The sequence below is a fragment of the Martes martes genome (assembly GCF_963455335.1).
Source record: "Martes martes genome assembly, chromosome: 10".
Taxonomy (NCBI): domain Eukaryota; kingdom Metazoa; phylum Chordata; class Mammalia; order Carnivora; family Mustelidae; genus Martes; species Martes martes.
In genome coordinates, this window is record NC_137898.1 from 68,275,359 (window position 1) to 68,296,631 (window position 21,273).

At 37.7% G+C, this 21,273-nt stretch overlaps 1 protein-coding gene across 3 annotated transcripts in view; it reads left to right on the top strand.

Annotated features, from left to right (window-relative positions):
• The window catches only part of ANKRD42 (ankyrin repeat domain 42), a 61,010-nt gene that overhangs the window by 13,716 nt on the left and 26,021 nt on the right, over positions 1–21,273 (top strand). For 2 of the 3 annotated variants that reach the window (XM_080815294.1, XM_080815295.1), the window contains 3 exons: positions 1,234–1,369; positions 12,100–12,300; positions 17,778–17,903. In XM_080815294.1, the coding sequence (XP_080671420.1) occupies positions 1,234–1,369; positions 12,100–12,300; positions 17,778–17,903 (463 nt within the window). Of the gene's footprint in view, positions 1–1,233; positions 1,370–12,099; positions 12,301–15,156; positions 15,256–17,777; positions 17,904–21,273 lie in introns of those variants that run through there. The other variant, XM_080815296.1, reaches the window with a different exon arrangement.

A 21,273-nucleotide genomic window follows, 5' to 3' on the forward strand; every position in this document is an offset into this window, starting at 1 on the left:
CATGCACTGATTTAGAAGATGATTTTTATCTCTAGAAATTTCATTCATTGTGATATTTATTTTCATTATTAGTGGTAAAAAAAAAAAACTTATAAGAAAAGAACTACTTTTATTGAAGACATTATGGTAAGAGTTGGTGTTTCTATAATTAGAGAAAAAGTGAAGGGCCTATTAAGTATTTTTTTTTATTAACTCTTTATGCTTTCAAGGATATGATTGGACCATTGAATCCTTCCCTTTCATTTTATTGCTCAGAAGCCTATGACCAGTAAAATGACTAGTTAAGTTCCCCTTTCCCCCCGCCTTGAATATTTATTTATTTATTTATTTTAAAATAAATAAATCTTCACATTTATTTATTTTAAAAGATTTATTTATTTTAGAGGGAGAGAGAGCATAAGTGGGAGGGGCAGAGCAAGAGGCAGTGGGAATCCCAAGCAAACTCTTTGCTGATCACGCAGCCACATGTGGGGCTTGATCCCACAACCAAGAGATCATGACCTGAGCGGAAACCAAGGGTATGATGCTCAATGGACTGTGCCATTTTTATTTATTGATTTATTGATTTATTGATTTATTTATTGATTTATTTATTAATTTGAGAGAGGGAGGGGCGGAGTATGGGGAAGAGGGAGAGAGAACCCCAAGCAGACTCTGTGCTGAGTGCGGAGCGCAGCTTAGCCAGATCCTGCGACCTGAGCTGAAACCAAGAGTCAGGCACTCAACCGATGTGCCACACAGGCACCCTTAGTTAGGTTCCTTTTTAAAAACTTTTTATGGGGGCGCCTGGGTGGTTCTGTGGGTTAAAGCCTATGCCTTTGGCTCAGGTCATGATCCCAGAGTCCTGGGATCGAGCTCTGCATTGGGCTCTCTGCTCAGCAGGGAGCCTGCTTCCCCTGCCACCTCTCTGCCTGCCTCTCTGCCTACTTGTGATCTCTGTCTGTCAAATAAATAAATAAAATCTTAAAAAAGAAACCAAACTATTTTTATGGATCAAGTTATGTTCTTTTTAAAAAAACTATTTTATAAAATTTTATTAGGCTTTATTAGCTCATGTTTAAATCGGTGGTAGTAGTAAATTTTTCTACTACATTTATTGTTTGCCTTATAGGTCTTTTTTGCCTTTTTTTTTTTTTTTTGGCCTTATAGTTTTCATTTGCAGAATTAAGCTGCTAGATTTACTGTTTCTCCTCAAATGGAAAGAAACTGAGTTCTTGTGAATGTTATCCCTAGGATCCCAGTGTGACTGATAAGAGAGAATGGAAGCCTGTGCACTATGCAGCTTTTCATGGGCGACTTGGCTGTTTGCAGCTTCTAGTTAAATGGGGATGTGGAATAGAAGATGTGGACTATAACGGAAACCTTCCAGGTATTCACAAAAGCAAATGTTTTAGTTTTTTGTTAATGTAAACTTTTAAATGATTGATTGTGTTTAAGAAATTTAAACTGTCGGGACACCTGGGTGGCTCAGTTGTTAATCATCTGCCTTTGGCTCAGGTCATGATCCCAGGGTTCTAGGATCGAGCCCTGCATCAGGCTCCCTGCTCAGCAGGGAGTCGGCTTCTTCCTCTCCCACTCCCCCTGCTTGTATTCCCTCTCCCACTGTCCCTCTCTCTATGTCAAATAAATAAATAAAATCTTTAAAAATTTTTTTTAACTGTCATCATTCTAACAGTCCTTCAGAAAACTAAAGTAATAAATATGTTGTCATGAACATTTTTTATTCTTATGCCTGTGTTATATACCTATCATGTGATTTTCTTTCTGGAGCCCTATCAGCAAAAGAGAAATTGGCAAAACTGAACTGGATTTACTCTTCCCACCAGCTATTTCCTTCATCTGCTGTCTAGTGTTATTATTTTTTAACTTCATACAGCTCCACTTCCCAAACTGCTGTTTATAAGAAATAGTATAAATAGTAGACACTAGTGTATTTGAGTTAATTTGCGAACTTCCTGCAATTAGCTGGCCAGTTGGGACCTATACTCTAAACACCCTGTCTTCTTCCAAGAGGTTCTGTAGAAATGCAGACGAGGGATAGACCATAGTGAGAGTGGAGTGAGGATTACTAAAAATGATACTTGAATTATGTCTTTAAAGAATCTTAAGTAGCAAACGAATGAAGGGGAAGTCCAGGCAGAATGATATGAACAGGTTTGATCAAATCACTCTGTTGCTTAAATACTCCATAGATTGCTGAGGAGCTCTAGTTTCTTAGCTTGGCATGCTGTACCTTCCTAATTTGGTTCTTATATACCTCTTTGGCCTCATCTCTCTAACATCCTCATCTAACTGGAGAATACTCTCCAGTTCCATCCATATTGTTGAAAATGGCAAGATTTCTTTTCTTTTTTTTTTTTTTAAGATTTTTATTTATTTATTTATTTGACAGAGAGAGAGAGAGAGAGAGAGAGAGAGACAGAGAGCACAAGCAGGCAGAGAGATAGGCAGAGAGAGAGGAGGAAGCAGGCTCCCCGCTGAGCAAGGAGCCCGATGCGGGGCTCGATCCCAGGACCCCGAGACCATGAACCGAGCTGAAGGCAGCGGCCCAACCCGCTGAGCCACCCAGGTGCCCTGGCAAGATTTCATTTTTTATGACTGAATAATATTCCATTGCATCTATCTATCTGTCTATCTATATATAGATATATATACCACTTCTTCTTTATCCATTTATCTATCTATGGACACTTAGATTGTTTCCATATCTTGGCTATTGTAAATAAGGCTTCAGTAAACATAAGGGTGCATATATTTTTTTGAATGAGTGTTTTCATTTTCTCTGAGTAAATACCCAGTAATGGAATTACTGGATCATATGATATTTCTATTTTTTTATTTTTTGAGTTTCCTCAAAAAGACGCCAAAAACCTCTTTTCCACAGTAGTTGCACCAATTTACATTTGCACGAATGGTACGTGAGAGATCCCTTTTCTTCACATCCTCTCCAAAACTTGTTATTTCTTTTTGTTTAAAGATATTTTAAAAAATTTATTTATTTGACAGACAGAGACCATAAATAGGCAGAGAGACAGGCAGAGAGAGAGGGGAGGAAGCAGGCTCCCCGCTGAGCAGAGAGCCCGATGCGGGGCTCGATTCCAGGACCCTGGGATCATGACCTGAGCCGAAGGCAGAGGCTTAACTCACTGAGCCACCCAGGCACCCCTTGTTATTTCTTTTTTGGATGCTAGCCATTTTGACTTGTATGAGGTGATATCTCATTGTGGTTTTGATTTGCATTTCCCTGATGATGAATGATGTTGAGCATCTTTTCATGTGCCTGTTGGCCATCTGTACATTTTCTTTGGAAAATGTCTGTGCAGATCCTCTTCCCATTTTTAATAGTAGTATTTGTATTTTTAGTGTTGAGTTGTATAAGTTCTTTATATATTTTGGTTATTAACCCCCTTATTAGGTATCATTTGCAGATATCCTTGTCCATTCAAAGGTTGCCTTTTTGTTTTTTGATGTTTCCTGTGCAAAAGCTTTTTATTTTGGTATAGTCCTAGTAGTTTATTTTGTTTTACTTTTTAGCATGAGGAGATATATCCATAAATATGTTGCTACGGCCCATGTTGAAGAGATTACTGCCTTTGTTTTCTTTTAGGAGTTTTATGATTGCAGATCTCACATTCAGTTCTTTAATCCATTTTGAGTTTATTTTTGTGTATGGTGTAAGAAAGTGGTCTAGTTAAATCCTTTTACATGTTGCTGTCCAGTTTTCTCAGTGCCATTTATTGAAGTGATTGTCTTTTCCCTATTGTATATTCTTGACTCCTTTGTTGTAGATTAATTGACTATGTAATTGTGGATTTATTTCTGGGCTATCCATTCTGTTCCATTGATCTATGTGTCTGGTACCATATTGTTTTTATTGCTGTAGCTTTGTAGTTATTCTTGAAATCTGGGATTGTGATACCTCTAGCTTTGTTCTTGTTTCTCAAGATTATTTTAGCTTTTTGTGTTTTTTTATGGTTCCATTCAAATTTTATTTGTTTAAATTTTTATTTGTTCTAGTTTTGTGAAAAATAATGTTGGTATTTTGGTAGGGATTGCATTGAGTCTGTAGATTGCTTTGGGTAGTGTAAAGATTTTATCAATATTGATTTTCCCAATCCATGAGCCTGGTGTATTTTTCCATTTGCTTGTGTTATTTTCAGTTTCTTTCACTGTCATCTTAAGGTTTTCAGAGTAGAGGTCTTTTACCTCCTTGGTTAAATTTACTCCTAGGTATTTTATTCTTTTTAGTGCAATTGTAGATTCTTAATTTCTCTTTCTGCTGCTTCATTATTGGTGTATAGAAATGCACCTGAATGCTGTGTATTAATTTTATATCCTGCAACTTTACTAACTTCATTTATTACCTCTAACAGCTTTTTGGTGGCGTCCTTAGGGTTTTTTATGTATAGTATCAGGTCATCTGCAAATAGTGACAATTTTACTTCTTCCTTACTGATTTAGATGCCTTTGTTTTTCTTGTCTGATTGCTGTGGCTAGGACTTGGAATACTCTGTTGAATTAAAGTGGTGAGAGTGGGAGTTGAGGGAAATTGGAAGGGGAGGTGAACCATGAGAGACTATGGACTCTGAAAAACAACCTGAGGGTTTTGAAGGGGCGGGGTGGGAGGGTGGGGGAACCAGGTGGTGGGTATTAGGGAGGGCACAGATTGCATGGAGCACTGGGTGTGGTGAAAAAACAATAAATACTGTTACGCTGAAAAGAAATAAAAAATTTAATTAAAAAAATAAAATAAAATAGATGATGAGTTGAGAATTAAAAAAAAAATAAATAAATAAAGTGGTGAGAGTGGACATCTTTGTTGAGTGTCTGCCTTTGGCTCACGTCATGATTCCAGGATCCTGGGAATGGGCCCTGCATCAGGTTCCCTGCTCAGCAGGGGCCTGCTTCTCCCTCTACCTCTGCCTGACACTCCTCCTGCTTGTGTTCTCTCTCTGTTAAATAAATAAATAAAATCTTAAAAAAAAAAAAAAGAGAGGCTCTTAGTTCTTCAGCACTGAGTATGATGTTGGCTGTGGCTTTGTCATATCTGGCTTATATTATGCTGAGTATGTTTCCTCTCCACCCACTTTGTTGAGAGTTTTTATCATGAACGGATGTTGTGTTTTGTCAGATGCTTTTTCTGTATCTAGTGAGATGATCTTAATGTTTTTATCCTTCTTCCTCCTAATGTGATGTTTCACATTGATGGATTTGTTAATATTGAACCATCCTTGCTCCCTGGAATAAATCTCATTTTATTGTGGTGAGGGAACTTTTCAATGAATTGTTGAATTCAGTTTGCTAATATTTTGTTGAATTTTTATGTCTATCTTTATCAGAGATATGGGCCTGTAGTTTTTTTTTTTTTTTTTTTTTTTTTTTTTTGTAGTGTCTTTGGTTTTGGTATCAGGGTAATGCTGGCCTCTAAGAATAAAGTTGGAGGTTTTCCTTCCTCTCCTATTTTCTGGAATATTTTGAGGAGAATAGGTGTTAACTCTTTCTTAAATCTTTGGTAGAATTTTCTTATAAATCCATCTGATCCTGGACATTTGTTTGTTGGGAGTTTTTTGATTACTAGTTCAATTTTTTACTAGTAAATAGTGTGTTCAACTTTTTAAATTTCTTCCTGATTCAGTTTTGGAAGATTTTATATTTCAAGGAATTTATCCTTTATTTTTTTCCTGGGTTCTCCCAGTTTGTTGACATATGATTTTTCATAGTCTCTTATAATTCTTTGTATCTGTGGTGATACTTATGTCTCTCATTTCATTTAATTTTTTAATTTTTAATTTTTTAAAAGATTTTATTTATTTATTTGACAGACAGATCACAAGTAGGCAGAGAGAAAGGCAGAGAGAGAGGAGGAAGCAGACTCCCCGCTGAGCAGAGAGCCTGATGTGGGGCTCAATCCCAGGACCCTGGGATCATGACCTGAGCCAAAGGCAGAGGCCTAACACACTGAGCCACCCAGGCATCCTTCATTTTATTTAAAAAAAATTTTTTTTTTAATTTTTAAGTAATCTCTACACTGAATGTGGGGCTCTAATTCATAATTCTGAGATCAAGAGTTAGGTGCTCTACCAACTAAGCCAGCCAGGTGGCCCTTTCCCATTTCATTTCTGATTTTATTTATTTGATTTCTCTCTCTTTTTTTCCTTGATGAGTGTGGCTAAAGGTTTATTAGTTTTGTTTTGTTTTATTGTTCAAAGAGCCAGCTCTTGGTTTCATTAGTCTTTTTTCTTATTATAATTGTTAGTTTTTAGTCTCTCCTTTCTTCTTTGGTCTTTATTATTTCCTTCCTTCTGCAAACTTGGACTTTGTTTTTTTTTTGTTTTAGTTCCTTTAGGTGTAAGGTGAGATTGTTACAATTTTTCTTGTTTCTTCTTCTTCTTCTTCTTTTTTAAAAAATTTTCTTGTTTCTTGAGGTAAGCCTCTTAGAACTTGCTGCATCCCAAAGATTTTGGACCATTATGTTTCCATTTTCTTTTGTCTTCATGTGTATTATAATTTCCTCTTTGATTTCTTTGTTGACCCATTGGTTGTTTAGTAGCATATTGTTTAACCTCCACATATTTGTGTTTTCTGTTTTTTTCTTGTGCTTGATTTCTAGTTTTATACTATTGTAGTTGGAAAAGATGCTTGATATCATTTCAGTCCTCTTAAATTTGTTGAGATTTGTGGCCAAATGTGATCTGTCCTGGAGAATGTTCCATGTGCACTTGAAATCAATGAGTATTCAGGTGCTTTGGGTTGGAATATTCTGTATGTATCTTTTAAGTCCATCTGGTCTAATCTGTTGTTCAGAGCCACTATTTCTTTATTGATTTTCATCTTGGATGATCTAGCCATTGATTTAAATGAGGTTTTAAAGTCCCCTACTATTATTTTATTACTATGAGTTTCTCCCTTTATTTCTGTTTGTATTTGCTTTATGTATGTAGATGTTGGGTGCATAGATATTTATAGTTGTTAAATTCTCTTATTGCATGATTGTTTATCATGTTGTAATGTCCTTGTTTATCATATGGTCTTTGTTTTAAAGTCTGTTTTGTTTGATATAAATATTTCAACTGTAGCTTCTTTCCCCCACTTCCATTTGTGTGTGAAATAACTTTTTCCATCCCTTCCTTTCAGTCTTTATGTCTCTTTAGGTCTGAAATGAGTTTCTTATGGGCAGCATATAGATGGGTCTTGTTTTTTTATCCATTCACTTCCCTTGTGTCCTTTGATTAGAGTATTTAATAGTTTATTTATATTTAAAATAATTATTGATCAGTATTATAGAACATTATTTCATATATTTAATGGCCATCTTGTCATTTCCTTTCTTTTAAAAAAAATTACTGTTCTTTTTCTTATTTTTAATTAACATATAATATATTATTTGCCCCAGGGGTACAGGTCTGTGAATCATCAGGCTTACACACTTCACAGCACTCACCATTTCACACACCCTCCACAATGTCCATAACCCAACCACCCTCTCCATACCTCCCCTCCCCTCCAGCAACCCTCAGTTTGTTTTGTGAGATTAAGAATCTCTTATGGTTTGTCTCTCTCCCGATCCCATCTTGTTTCATTTTTTTCCTTCCCTACCCCCCAGATCCCCCACTCTGCCTCTCAAATTCCTCATATAAGGGAGATTTTATTTTATTTTTTAAAGATTTTATTTATCTATTTGACAGGTCACAAGTAGGCAGAGAGGCAGGCAGAGAGAGAGGGGGAAGCAGTGAGCCCAATGAGGGGTTCAATTCCAGTACCCTGAGATCATGACCTGAGCCAAAGGCAGAGGCTCAACCCACTGAGCCACCCAGGTGCCTCCTTTTTCTTATTTTAAAAATATGTTTATTTATTTTATTTATTTTTTTAAAAAGATTTTATTTATTTATTTGACAGAGAGATCACAAGTAGGCAGAGAGGCAGGCAGAGAGAGAGGGGGAAGCAGGCTCCCTGCCGAGCAGAGAGCCCGATGTGGGGCTTGATCCCAGGACCCTGAGATCATGACCCGAGCCAAAGGCAGAGGCTTTAACCCACTGAGCCACCCAGGTGCACCAATATGTTTATTTTTAAGTAATCTCTGTACCCAGTGTGGGGCTTGGCCTCAAACCCTGAGATCAAGAGTTGCATGCTCTCCTGACAGTCAGCCAGGTGCCCCTGGTTATTTTCTTCTTACAGTACCAGTTCAATTTTTTTGTTGAGTTCTATTTTTTATTGAGCTTTTCTCTCTTTTTAAAAATTGCAGGGGTTCTTTATGTAGTCTAGATACAAGCTCTCTGTCACTTATATGCGTTGCAAATATCTTCTTTCAAATATCTTTTCCATTCTATGGCTTGCCTTTTCATTTTTTTCAGATTTTTTTGATGATAGAAGTTTTAACTGCAATTTAGTAAGTTTAATAAGCTCTTCCTTTATAGCTAGTCCTTTTGAATCCTATTAAAAAAAAAGTCTTTCCCCACTCTTTGATCATGAAGGTGTTCTTTTATATTCTAGAAATTTTTTTTTAAAGATTTTTTTTTTTTGTTTATTTGACAGAGATTACAAGTAGTCAGGCAGACATAGAGAGGCGGGGAAGCAGGCTTCCTGCTGAACAGGGAGCCCAATGCAGGGCTGGATCCCAGGACCATGAGATCATGACCTGAGCTGAAGGCAGAGGCTTAAGCTACTGAGCCACCCAGGTGCCCTTCTTCTAGAAATTTTATTATTTTACTTTCACATTTAGATTTCTAACCCACCTGGAACTGATTTTTCTGTAATACAAAGTAGGGAGCAATTTTTTTTTAATTTGATTCTTTATTAAATATGCCTGATCATTTTAAAAAGTCTTTCTGCTTGCTCATTTAAAAAAAATCGACATTTATTTCTTTAAACAAGTATAATTTTTTATGACCATATATAGTATATTTTTAAATAGTATAACATAGAGGTTAAGAATTTGGCTTCAGTACTAGATTGCTTGTGTTAAAATCTCTTAAGTTATTAATTCAGCATTTATTTGCTGGGCATCTACTATGTGTCATTCCCTCTTCTAGGTACTAGGGATGTCCCACCAAATAAAACAGACCAAAGTCCCTGCCTTCATGTGGTGGTGGTGGTCGGGAAGTAGATAATAAAAGAATATAAATTATAGAGTTATGTGTGTGGATAAAATCAGAGAAGGGAGTAGAATATGAAAGAGGATGAAGTTTAAAATAGGGTGGTCAGGGAAGGCTTCATGGAAGAGGCGATAGTTGGATAAAGACCTGAAGCAGCTGAGGGAGTAGATCTTGTGACCATAATGGGGAAGGGTTATTTCAGAAAGAGGTAATAGCCGGTGAAAGCTCCTGAGGCAGGCGTGTATTTGAGAGCAAGTAGTAACAGCGAGCCAGTATGGTTAGAACAGAAGTGAGAGGGTGAGTTATAGATAACAAAGTCAGAGAGGTAACAGGAGGCATTGAAGGATTTTGAGCACAGCACTGACATGATCTGACTACCTTTAGGAACATTTTCTCGACCCCTTCCTGTCCGCTGTTGCCCAGCCTAACCACACTACTCTCTACACAGAGATTTAGTATAGTGCTTCCAGTGTCTTCTCTAAAGCATACTTACCACCTGTGTCCTTTTTGATAAAAGTCCTTAAGCCCTCCTGAGCTGCAGTTTCATCATCATAGGATTTTTGCGGCACTTGAATGAAGTAACTTATGTAAAAGAAATGTTAAAGTTGTTTCCACTATTCTTTGACTGGAATACCAATGGAATCAGACTGTACTCTTCTCTCCATCTCTGCCTCTGCCCTCCTAGCCCCAAAGTTCTAGAATCCTAGGATTTAAAGTCAGGAAACTATAGATATTGGTGAGGTTGCGGAGAAAGGGGAACCCTCTTACACTGTTAGTGGGAATGTAAGCTGGTGCAGCCACTCTGGAAAACAGTATGGAGATTCCCCAAAGAGTTGAAAATAGAACTATCCTATGACCTAGCAATTGCACTACTGGGTATTTACCCCAAAGATATAAATGTAGTGATCCAAAGGGGCACCTGCACCCCAATATATATAACAGCATTGTCCACAATAGCCAAACTCTGGAGAGAGCCCAGATGTCCATCAACAGATGAATGGATAAAGATGTGCATGCACACACACACACAATGGAACACTACTCAGCCATCAAAAAGAAATGAAATCTTAACATTTGCAATGATGTGCATGGAACTAGAGGGTATTATGCTGGGCGAAATAAGCCAAACAGAAAAAGAAAATTATCATATGATCTCACTCATATGTGGAATTTAAGACACAAAAGGGGAGCACAGGGGAAGAGAGGAAAAAATAAAACAAGAAATCAGAGAGGGAGACAAACCATAAGAGACTCTTAATCATAGGAAACAAACAGGGTTGTTGGCCGGCAGGGGTTGGGAGTTGGGTGACTGGGTGATGGACCTTAAGGAGGGCACTGGGTATTCTATATAAGCTGATGAATCACTGACCTCTACCTCTGAAATTAATAATACATTATATGTTAAGTAACTTTAAATTTAAAAAAATAAAACATTTTCTCTATTTTTTTTGTAGTAGATTGCAGTGTGGGTGTGGGGATGGCAAAGGGAGAAATACAGCAGTTGGGAGCCTGATGCAATACAATAATTTAATGCTGCTATTTGGTTGGAGCAGAGCAGACGTAGCAGAGATGGCGAGAAGTAATCGGGGTCTGTGCATTCTTTAAAGATAGAGTGAATAAGACTTGCTGATTGATGAGGTGTTGAGAGTGACAGAAAGAGGAATCAAGGATGGCTCCAGGGTTTTAGGCATGAACTCCATGGAAAAGAGAGAGTTCCTATCAACTAAGATGGGGAAAACTAAAGGAAAATGTATGCAAGAGGGATGAGGAATTGAGTTTTTGATGTTAATTCCCAATGCCTGTAAGACATGTAAGTGTATATTTGATGAATGAGCTGTTAGAGGAGTCTCAAGTTTTAGGGGGAATATTTCGTTTTTTTTCAGGTTCAGCTGAGAAAGTGCAGAGTGGTGTGTGCCAGCAGCTTACCTTTTGGGTATTGTTACATCTCGTTTCTTCTGCATTACACTGGTCATTTAGGCACTGACCTGCTTCTCCGGAGGCAAGGTGTGCATATTGATTGGGCCATTACCCAAATAGTCACTTCTCCAGAGGACGGAAACCCTCCCTTTGTAATCACTGCCTCTAAGCTAGTAATATCCCAGAACCATTCCTGTTTTTTGGCAGATTTGGGGTTGTGGCTCTCCTTTAGTTTAATTCAGTATGTTTTCTTTCAGGGGTTCCTTAACACTTGTTGTTTGTTCTTGGTGTTCTTGTTTGTTTTTCTAGTCTTTTTTGGCTTCAAAAAAATCTTTTCTGGGACGCCTGGGTGGCTCAGTTGGTTAAGCAGCTGCCTTCGGCTCAGGTCATGATCCCAGCGTCCTGGGATCGAGTCCCACATCGGGCTCCTTGCTCGGCAGGGAGCCTGCTTCTCCCTCTGCCTGCCACTCTGTCTGCTTGTGCTCACTCTCGCTCCTCTCTCTCTCTCTCTGACAAATAAATAAATAAATAAATCTTCAAAAAAAAAAAAAATGTTTAAAAAAATCTTTTCTGTATTTTCAAGGACGGAGAATAGAAATGGTGAGGTAGTATGTGTGCTTTGTAGTTTTGATCTAGTGTCCCTGTTTTTAATAAAAATAATGTCTAAGGAAAGGTGACAAAATACACAGTGATAAAAATAACACTCATATTTGCATAGTGACTATTTTGGTTTATTCCACTTTTTTCCAAAATGTTAAAATAAGTTTACCTATCATCTGTCTTACATAGCAAGTATTTTGTTGTGTAATTATAAGTGGCATAATTGGGATTTCACTTTTCAAGGAAATATTCTGGGGCCTGCTCTTTGGTATCTCTCCTCTGGTGTCTGTACATTCATAGTATGTGAAACTATTTAATCATTTAGTCTGTTGCTTTGGCATGAGTAGAAGGCCGAGTAAGGACTTGTGGGCTCCCTGTTACACAGGGAAGGGGCAGTCATCTCCCTGTGAGGATGAGAGCCAATGTTGTTATTTCTTTCTTTGAGTTATTTTATAGTCAATTTAAAATTTTTTTTCTCTTTCTCCTATAGTTCACTTAGCAGCCATGGAAGGTCACCTTCACTGCTTTAAATTCCTACTCAGCAGAATGAACAGTAAAATCCAAGCTTTAAAAGCCTTCAATGATAATGGAGAAAATGTATTGGATCTGGCTCAGAGGTTCTTTAAGCAGAACATTCTGCAGTTTATCCAAGGAGCTGAGTATGAAGGAAGTGATCCAAAAGATCAGGAAAGTAAGTACTATACTTGAAATGTTTTAGCATTAATAAGTAGAGTAAGTAAAAAAAAAAGTTATAAGGCAAATGTTATGCTTAAATATGTTATTTATAATTGTCCACACATTCGGTTTCTCTTCTTTATTATGAAATATTTTAGGCAGAAATATATAAAGATTAATGCAATGTAATGAATACATTTTTTTATGCCACTGATTTGAGGATAAAATGCTATACATTTAAAAGCTCCTTGGTTCTCTTTGATATCATTCATTTCTTTTTCTTCTCAGAGGTAACTATTGTTTTGGATTTCTAATTCCATTCTATAGGTTTTCTATTTAGTGAATATGTACTCACAAAAATATGCACTATTGTGTGTTTTTGGAGAAATAGACTAACATGTTCTAACTAAGAAATCCTAAAATTCAGCAGCTGAAGGATTCATATGATGGCCCAGGTTGAAGAGTGAATCTGTGCTGTGCTGGCTTTCTTCCCAACAAGCTCTCTCTGCTTGTAGCAGATTTAGCAGGAGGTGGGGAAGGGAGCAAGACTGTAAGATTCGGACCAGAGATTTTCAAGGTCTGATTTGTACTCATTACTTTTGCCAACATTCCATTGGTGAAAGTTGAGTCACATGGGCCTACTAGCTGTGGGGAAGCCTGGAGGATTCAGTACCTAGCTGAGAAGACTCAACTCACCTCAGCTGAAATTCTCGTACTATTGAAGGAAGAGCATTTTAGTAGACAACTAACAGTCCTTGAAACTTCTTTTAAAATCTTATGAAAACGGCATTTAAGCAGTATGCATTCTTCTATTCCTTGCTTTTTTCCAGAAAATACTATGTTTTTGATATTAGGCCAATGGAAGTATTCCAGTTTATCCTTTTTGTTTGTATAGTATTGCATTTTATGAAAACCATTATTTATCCATTTTCCAGTTTGCTATTTAGATTGTTTTTCACTATTACAGTCAGTGTGGTCATGGATATTCTTGTATGTGTCTCCTTAAGTACGTATACAAGAGATTCTTTAGAGAAGTAGTTCACTACCTTTTTAGCACATAGCCCCCACAGACAGTATTTGCATGGCACACTGGGATTGTTGGTTGTGCCTTCTTGAGGGACTGCCTATCTTCTCTGAAGACTGAGAGTTAAGAGCTTGGCTTGGGTAAATAGGTGTGCATTCTGCTTTAGGGTTTGCTTGGTGGGATATGCCCATCTTCAGTATAAACAGGGATTGCTAGATTCTTCATCAGAGTAATTACAGAAGTTTAAAGTCTCATCAGCAATGTTTGGTGGGAATTTAGAGGAATGATATTCAGTATTGTCAGACTTTACAATTTTTGCCAATTGGGCATGAAAAGCCTTAATTTGTACTTTGATTTTCATTTTCTTTTTATTATGAATGAGATTGAATATCCTTCTGTAAGTTAATGGCTATTGTAGTTTTCTCCTCTATGAATTGCTTGCCTATACTTTTCTCCCTTTTTTTAAAAAAAGATTTTGTTTATTTATACATGAGAGATAGAGAGACAGAGAGAGAGAGAGAGAGAAAGGCAGAGGCAGAGGAAGAAGCAGATTCCCTGTGGAGCTGGGAGCCTGATAGCGGGACTCCATCCCAGAACCCTGGGATCACAATCTGAGCCGAAGGCAGAGGCTTAACTGACTGAGCTACCCAGGCACCCTACTTTTCTCCCTTTTTAAAAGTCATGTTCTTTGTCCTTTTCTAAATAATTTGAGTTCTTTGAATAGTCTCAATTCCAATTCTTCATTAATTTTATCTGATACAGATATTTTCTCTCATACTGTGGCTTGTTTTTTCACTCTGATTAGGATATCATTTTGTTTTGTTTTGTTTTGTTTTGTTTTTTAAAGATTTTATTTATTTATTTGACAGATCACAAGTAGGCAGAGAGGCAGGCAGAGAGAGAGGAGAAAGCAGGCTCCCTGCAGAGCAGAGAGCCCGATGCGGGGCTCAATCCCAGGACCCTGGGATCATGACCTGAGCCGAAGGCAGAGGCTTTTTTTTTTTTTTAAACTTTTTTTTTTTTTTTTTAAGATTTTCTTTATTTGTCAGAGAGAGAGAGAGAGAGAGAGTGAGCACAGGCAGACAGAGCGGCAGGCAGAGGGAGAAGCAGGCTCCCTGCCAAGCAAGGAGCCCGATGTGGGACTTGATCCCAGGATGATGGGATCATGACCTGAGCCGAAGGCAGCCGCCCAACCAACTGAGCCACCCAGGCGTCCCCGAAGGCAGAGGCTTTAACCCACTGAGCCACCCAGGTGCCCCAGGATATCGTTTTTTAAAAAATCAATTTTATTTTTAAGTTTTTTTTTTTTTTTAAGATGTATTTATTTTAGAGAGAGGGAGAGTCTGCACAAATGGTGGGAGGGGCAGATGGAGAGGGAGAGAATCCTTAAGCAGACTCCCTGCTGAGCATGGAGCCTGACCTGGGGCTCCATCCCAGCCCAGAATATGTCCTGAGCCAAGTTAAGAGTTCAACATTGAGACAACTGAGCTACCCAGCACCCCTAGAATCAACTTTATTAAAGTATGATTTTGTATAATAAACTGTGTTCATTAGTTTATTTAGTGCAGTTAGATGAGTTTTGAAGTATGTTTACCCTCATGAAACCATCACAATCTAGATATAAAACATTTCCATCACCTCTGGAGTGAACCTCTCGCAGTTCACCCTTACTTTCACCCTGGCCCCGCACAACCACTTACTTGCTTTCTGTCCCTATAGATCAGTTTGAATTTCCTAATGGAACTATTTGAGATTCATCCCTGTTATGTATATTAATAATAGTTCATTCCTTTTAATTGCTGAATAGCACTCCATTTTATGGTTGTACTGTATATTTCTTTTTAACAGTTCACCTGCTGATGAACATTTGGATTATTTCCAATTTTGGACTATTATTAATAAAGCTGCTCTGAACATTTACATAGATATATGTTTGCAGTTCTCTTGGTAAATATGGAAGAGTGGGATGTATGGTGGGTTTATGTTTAAGAGGTTGTGTAACAGGGGCACCTGAGTGGCTCAGTCAGCTAAGTGTCTGACTCTTGACCCCAGATCAGGTCTTGATCTTAGGGTCATGAGTTCAGGCCCCACAAGTAGGTTCCATGCTGGGTGTGAAGCCTACTTAACAACAACAACAAAAAAGTTATTTACTATTTTCTAAAGTAGTTGTATTGCTTTATATCCCCACCAGATATGTATGAGAATTCCATTTGCTCCATGGAATTGCTAGCACTTGATATGGTCAGTCTGTTTTATTAGCTGTTCTAATGGACATGTAGTGTTACCCTACCATGGTTTTAATATACATTTTCCTGAAAACTAATAATATTGAGCATCTTTTCAAATGGGCATTCATATATCTTTTTTTTTTTTAAGATTTTATTTATTTATTTGACAGATAGAGAGCACAAGTAGGTAGAGAGGCAGGCGGGTGGGGGGAGCAGGCTCCTCGCCAAGCAGAGAGCCCGATGTGGGGCTCGATCCCAGGACCCTGGGACCATGACCCGAGCCGAAGGCAGAGGCCTTAACCCACTGAGCCACCCAGGCACCCTGCATTCATATATCTTTTATCAAGTATCTGTTTAATTCTTTTGCCCATTTTTTAATTGGGTTGTTTGTCTACTAATTACTGACTTTTGACAGTTCTTTAGAGTTTTTGTCAGATATATGTTATGGCCTATATTTTCTCCCATTCTGAAGCTTGCCTGGCTTCATGGCAATATGTACGTATATTTTAAATTTTTATTTTAGAGAGAGAGAGTGCATGTGATTAACAAGGGAGAGGCAGAGAGAGAAGGGAGAGAGAATCTTAGGCTCCACGCTCGGTATGGAGCCTGACACATGGCTTGATCTCATGACCCAAAGATCGTAACCTGAGCCGAAATCAAGAGTTGGATGCTTAACTGACTGAGCCACCCAGGAGCCCTGTGGAGTGTCTTTCAAAGAATGAAAGTTTTAAATTTTGATAAAGTACAATTTATCAGTCTTTTCTCCATGTCTTTTGTTGTGTGTCCTATCTGTGAAATATTTGTTCACCTCAAAGTTAGCAAGATATCCTTCAATAGTTTTCTTCCTTTTTTTTTTTTTTTTAAAGATTTTATTTATTCATTTGACAGACAGAGATCACAAGTAGGCAGACAGGCAGGCAGAGAGAGAGGAGGAAGCAGGCTCCTGCTGAGCAGAGAGCCCAATGCGGGGCTCGATCCCAGGACTCTGGGATCATGACCTGAGCCAAAGGCAGAGGCTTTAGCCCACTGAGCACCCAGGCGCCCTTCTTCAGTAGTTTTCTAAAGATTTGTCAGTTTTAGCTTTTTAATTCAGATCTTCGATATACATCAGGTTAAATTTTATGTGGAATTTTGAGTGAAATTAAGTGTTCATTTAAAATTTTGTTTACCCCCCATGCACATATAGCTACTTGTCCTAGCACCATTTTTTTTGGAAAAGCTTTCCTTTCCCCATTGAAATATTTTGTCAGCTTTGTAAAAAATCAGTTGCCTGTTTATATATGGGTGTGTTTCTGGCCTCTGCATTCTGTCTTATATATCTGTTTATTTGCCAGTATCACAACTGTCTTGATTATGATAGCTTTATGGTAAGCCATCATATCAAAGCTATTATGATAGCTTAATGGTAAGACTTAGAATCAGGTAGTGTAAGTCTCCAACCTTGTTCTTTTAAAAATACTCTTTGGAGGGGCACCTCAATGGTGCAGTTGGTTAAGCGTCCAACTCTTGGCTTCAGCTCAGATCACGATTTTGGGGTTGCGAGATTGAGCCCTGTGTTGGGCTCTGTGCTCAGCACAAAGTCTGCTTGGGACTCTCTCCTTCTCCCTCTGCCTCTCCCTACTGTATTCTCTCTTTCTCTCTCTAAAATAAATAAATAAATCATTAAAAATACTCTGGCTGTTCTGTTTCATTTCTGTATTTAAAAATGAGAATAACTCTATCTCCAAGTTGTTAAAAGGGTTATAATGAGGCATTACTTACAAGTGCTTACTACCATGTCTGGCATTCAGTAAGGGCTCAGTATATGTAGTTGTTGCATTAAAAACATTTTATCAAGTACTTCCAGTTAAGTACTAGGTCAGGTACACTTACACAGCCGTGTGTGTATGTATATGTGTTTATATATGTATACTTCATCTGCTTCTAGTTTTTATACAAAGAGTTGAAAATGACCATCTTCTTATGTTTTGTGTTGGTCTGACGATGGAGTATGGCTAAGAATAGTTCTGGTACAGTACTACTCTTGGCATGTTTGAAGTCCTGTGGGGAGAAAGGGCTACACAGTTAATAATAATCTTATTTTATGATTCTCTTTTTATTACTTGTCATTGTGTCAACTGAACTAATTCCAGTATAACATTCTTAATTGAGTTAATATTGAAATTTGAATTTTGTGACTGCTTAAGGCCGGGGAAAGAATGAACAGATGTGTTTACTGAAATGCTGAATTTTTGTTCATAGCTTTAGCATTTCCAGGTCATGTGGCTGCCTTTAAAGGTGATTTGGAAATGCTTAAGAAATTAATTGAAGATGGAGTAATTAATATTAATGAACGTGATAATAATGGATCAACTCCTATGCATAAAGGTGAGTTATGATTCCTGCTTCATTTTCAGTTCTGACACAATTACTGTTGAAGTTTTTTATCTTTTAAAATAATTATCCCTTAGAAACATGTGAAAATGTAGAACTTACCCTAATACCCTAGGGGATATCAGTGTCCCTTATATGGTACACAAAATACTTATTTTTCAGTTCATTTGTGATACTCCTCTTATGATGCCAGAAATTAACTATCACATTTCGGGTAATTCCAGTGGAAATTCTCTTAAGACATTGACTTGTTAAGATATGAAATTCACAGCTGGAGAAGTTTCTTAGGACTAATATTTTCTTTGGACTAAAATGATCTATTAATTCTTGCTAAAGCATGAAAAAGGTATAGCAGAATTTGAAAAAAAGGTATAGCAAAATTTTCTTCTTTCTTGTACTCTGTAAAAATGTTTTTACTTTTATAGAAATATTAATGAACATTAGATTTAAACACAGTTTCCGAATGTCCGCCACTTTCATCTGTATTCCCTACTTCCTTCTGTGTGGAATTCTAAAATGTTAATTAACTTTTTGTTTTTTTAATCAGACTTTGTCAAATTGTCAACTCCTTGTTGAGAGTATGGGTACTTTAGGATTTACTTTTGCCAGTCTTCCTTTAATTTATAAAATCAAAAACCAAATCTTTAACTTAATGCATCTGAAATTTCCATTCTGCTTCATTTGTGGTATTATAAGTTATTTCATAATGTAATGTCAGGTATTTCTTTTTTTTTTTTTTTAAAGATTTTATTTATTTACTTGACAGAGAGAGATTATAAGTAGGCAGAGAGGCTGGCAGAGAGAGGGGGAAGCAGGCTCCCTGCTGAGCAGAGAGCTTGGTCCAGGCTCTATCCCAGGGTCCTGGGATCATGACCTGAGTCGAAGACAGAGGCTTAACCCACTGAGCCACCCAGGTGCCCAATGGCCGGTAATTCTTATAAAAATTTTAAAGGGGGTACCTGGCTAGCTCAGTCAGTAGAGCATGTGACTCTTGAAGTTGGGGTCATGAGTTCTAGCCCTATGTTGGGCATAGAGATTACTTAACTCTTAAAAAAAAGGGGGGGGGTAGAGTAAAAAGACAGTATGGTAGCTAATGCAGTTATGTGTTTGACTTATATTTTATTTTGTAAATAACTTCTGATAGTCCCAATCATAGGTTATGTTCCTGTTGGTTAGCTTCTTAGTTTAATTGTTAAATTTGGTTTACTTCATAACGAATCTCCAATGTAGAATTTAAACATCATGTGTACCAATAGTTTTATAAGAGAGGTTAGGTGGAGTAAGAAGAAGGGGAATGTAAAGGGGGTTTCTTCTACACACAGAGAGGTTCCTATTTTGGCAAACACTTTATTCCAGACTTGGAAAATCTCGCTCCTCCATCTTAGCTTGGCTCTCTAGGGTTTTAGCTCTTCACCATGGGATTTGTGAATGGGGAGGAAACTTAAAGTGTGCACTATATGTATGTATATATATTTTAAAATGTACCCTGGAGCAAAGCCTTCATTTTTTATCCTAGATAATACCACTTTTTTTTAAAAAAAGATTTTATTTATTTATTTGACAGACAGACATCACAAGTAGGCCGAGAGGCAGGCTGAGAGAGAGGGGGAAGCAGGCTCCCTGCTGAGCAGAGAGCCCGATGTGGGGCTCGATCCCAGGATCCTGGGATCATGACCTGAGCTGAAGACAGAGGCTTTAACCCACTGAGCCACCCAGGCACCCCTAAATATAACCCCTTTTTATTACTAATGTATATGTGGGGTATTATTCAGACACTGTAGCAAAAGATAGGTGTGATCATGACGCTTATATTTCATCTTCACAGGAAGAATTAAGTTTTATTGATGGCTGTTTTTCAGCCTTTCTCAGTCGTTTCTTCACCACTGGAACTAAGATTGAAATGAGGGACCTGGAAGAAGATTCTCAAGGGCTTGATGCATAACAATAGGGTGTTTGTGATGCATCCATTGTGAGAAGGTGGGAGGGTGAAATTGAGGAACCCAAAGTGTTTGCCTTTCACCCCTTGTCTTGTCCTCTGTCCATTGAGGACTCCTAGGGCCAGGGGTGGAACAGGGAGTGTGATGGGGGATGATAAGTGGCTACAAGTAGGGGAAGGGGCCTTTTGTGTACGCTTGGCTTTCCTGGTGAACATCTGTATGTTTAGATTATATCCAAATTGGGTAAATTAAAGTTGTCTCTTTATAACTTAATCCACATTTTCTACATTTATTAATCTCTCTGCTGCTTTTTCTTTAATTTTGATTTTGATTCAGTAAAAACGTTGTGGTGTTTAAAGATTCTTTTTTTTTTTTTTTTTTTTTTAATATAGATCACAAGTAGGCAGAGAGGCAGGCAGAGAGAGGGGGAAGCAGGCTCCCTGCTGAGCAGAGAGCCCGATGCAGGGCTCGATTCCAGGACCCTGAGGTCATGACCTCAGCTGAAGGCAGAGACTTAACCCACTGAGCAACCCAGGCGCCCAGTTGCAATGTTTATTATTGAGGCATTTTTCTTAGTCATTTAATAATTGTTAAATCCACCGTGACTGCTCCTTTTTTTCATTTGCTAAGCCATAAGTATTTCAAATGATTTCTTAAAAATTTGTAGCCACAGCACAATTTTTTCTGTTCTCTTATAAAACATTGATCAAATTAATCAACATATCCTAACCAATGTACAATAAGGATCTTGGGTAAAAATCCTCTTATTTTATTTCATTTTAGAGAAGTTACTTAGCCTCCCCTCCCCCTCTTTGTAAACATTATCTGTGTAATAAAATTTAAATGTGGGGTTAAGCTCATTCTATCTTTGACAAAACAATTATCTGTGATTCATAAATACCTTTTGTAACTTTTAAAGATGGAATATATTGCTGTTTTTGTCTAAAGTGAGGTTATTTCTAGAGGTCTGGGAAATCTTGTACTGTTTTGAGTGGTTTTGGATTTTCTGTAGGAGAGAGCAAGAAATCCCAGAATTTTCAGGGGCCGATTCCGAGTTTGGGAGATGGCTCTGAATGAACTAGAGAAGGACAGAAGACTTCTTACTTTGTCACAGTATCTGACTTTGTGTCCTCTTTTCTCTGTTGCCAGTATTGAAGGTTAATTCCCTTTTTGAGGTACTAGAGGTATATCAAAAGTTCCTAGTCTTTGATTCATTTTACAGAGCCACTTATAGTCAGCACCCATCGTATGTCTGCACCACGTAGACAGTGTGAGGTCCAGACCTTACTGCTAAGGAGCTACATACTTCCAACCATGAACAACTAGAGATTTGTAGAAGTCAGGAGTAATTGATGCCAAAAAGTATTTGTTTCTTAAAATACATGCAGTAGGAATTCAGGAGTAGAAACTGAGGAATAGAAGAAGTT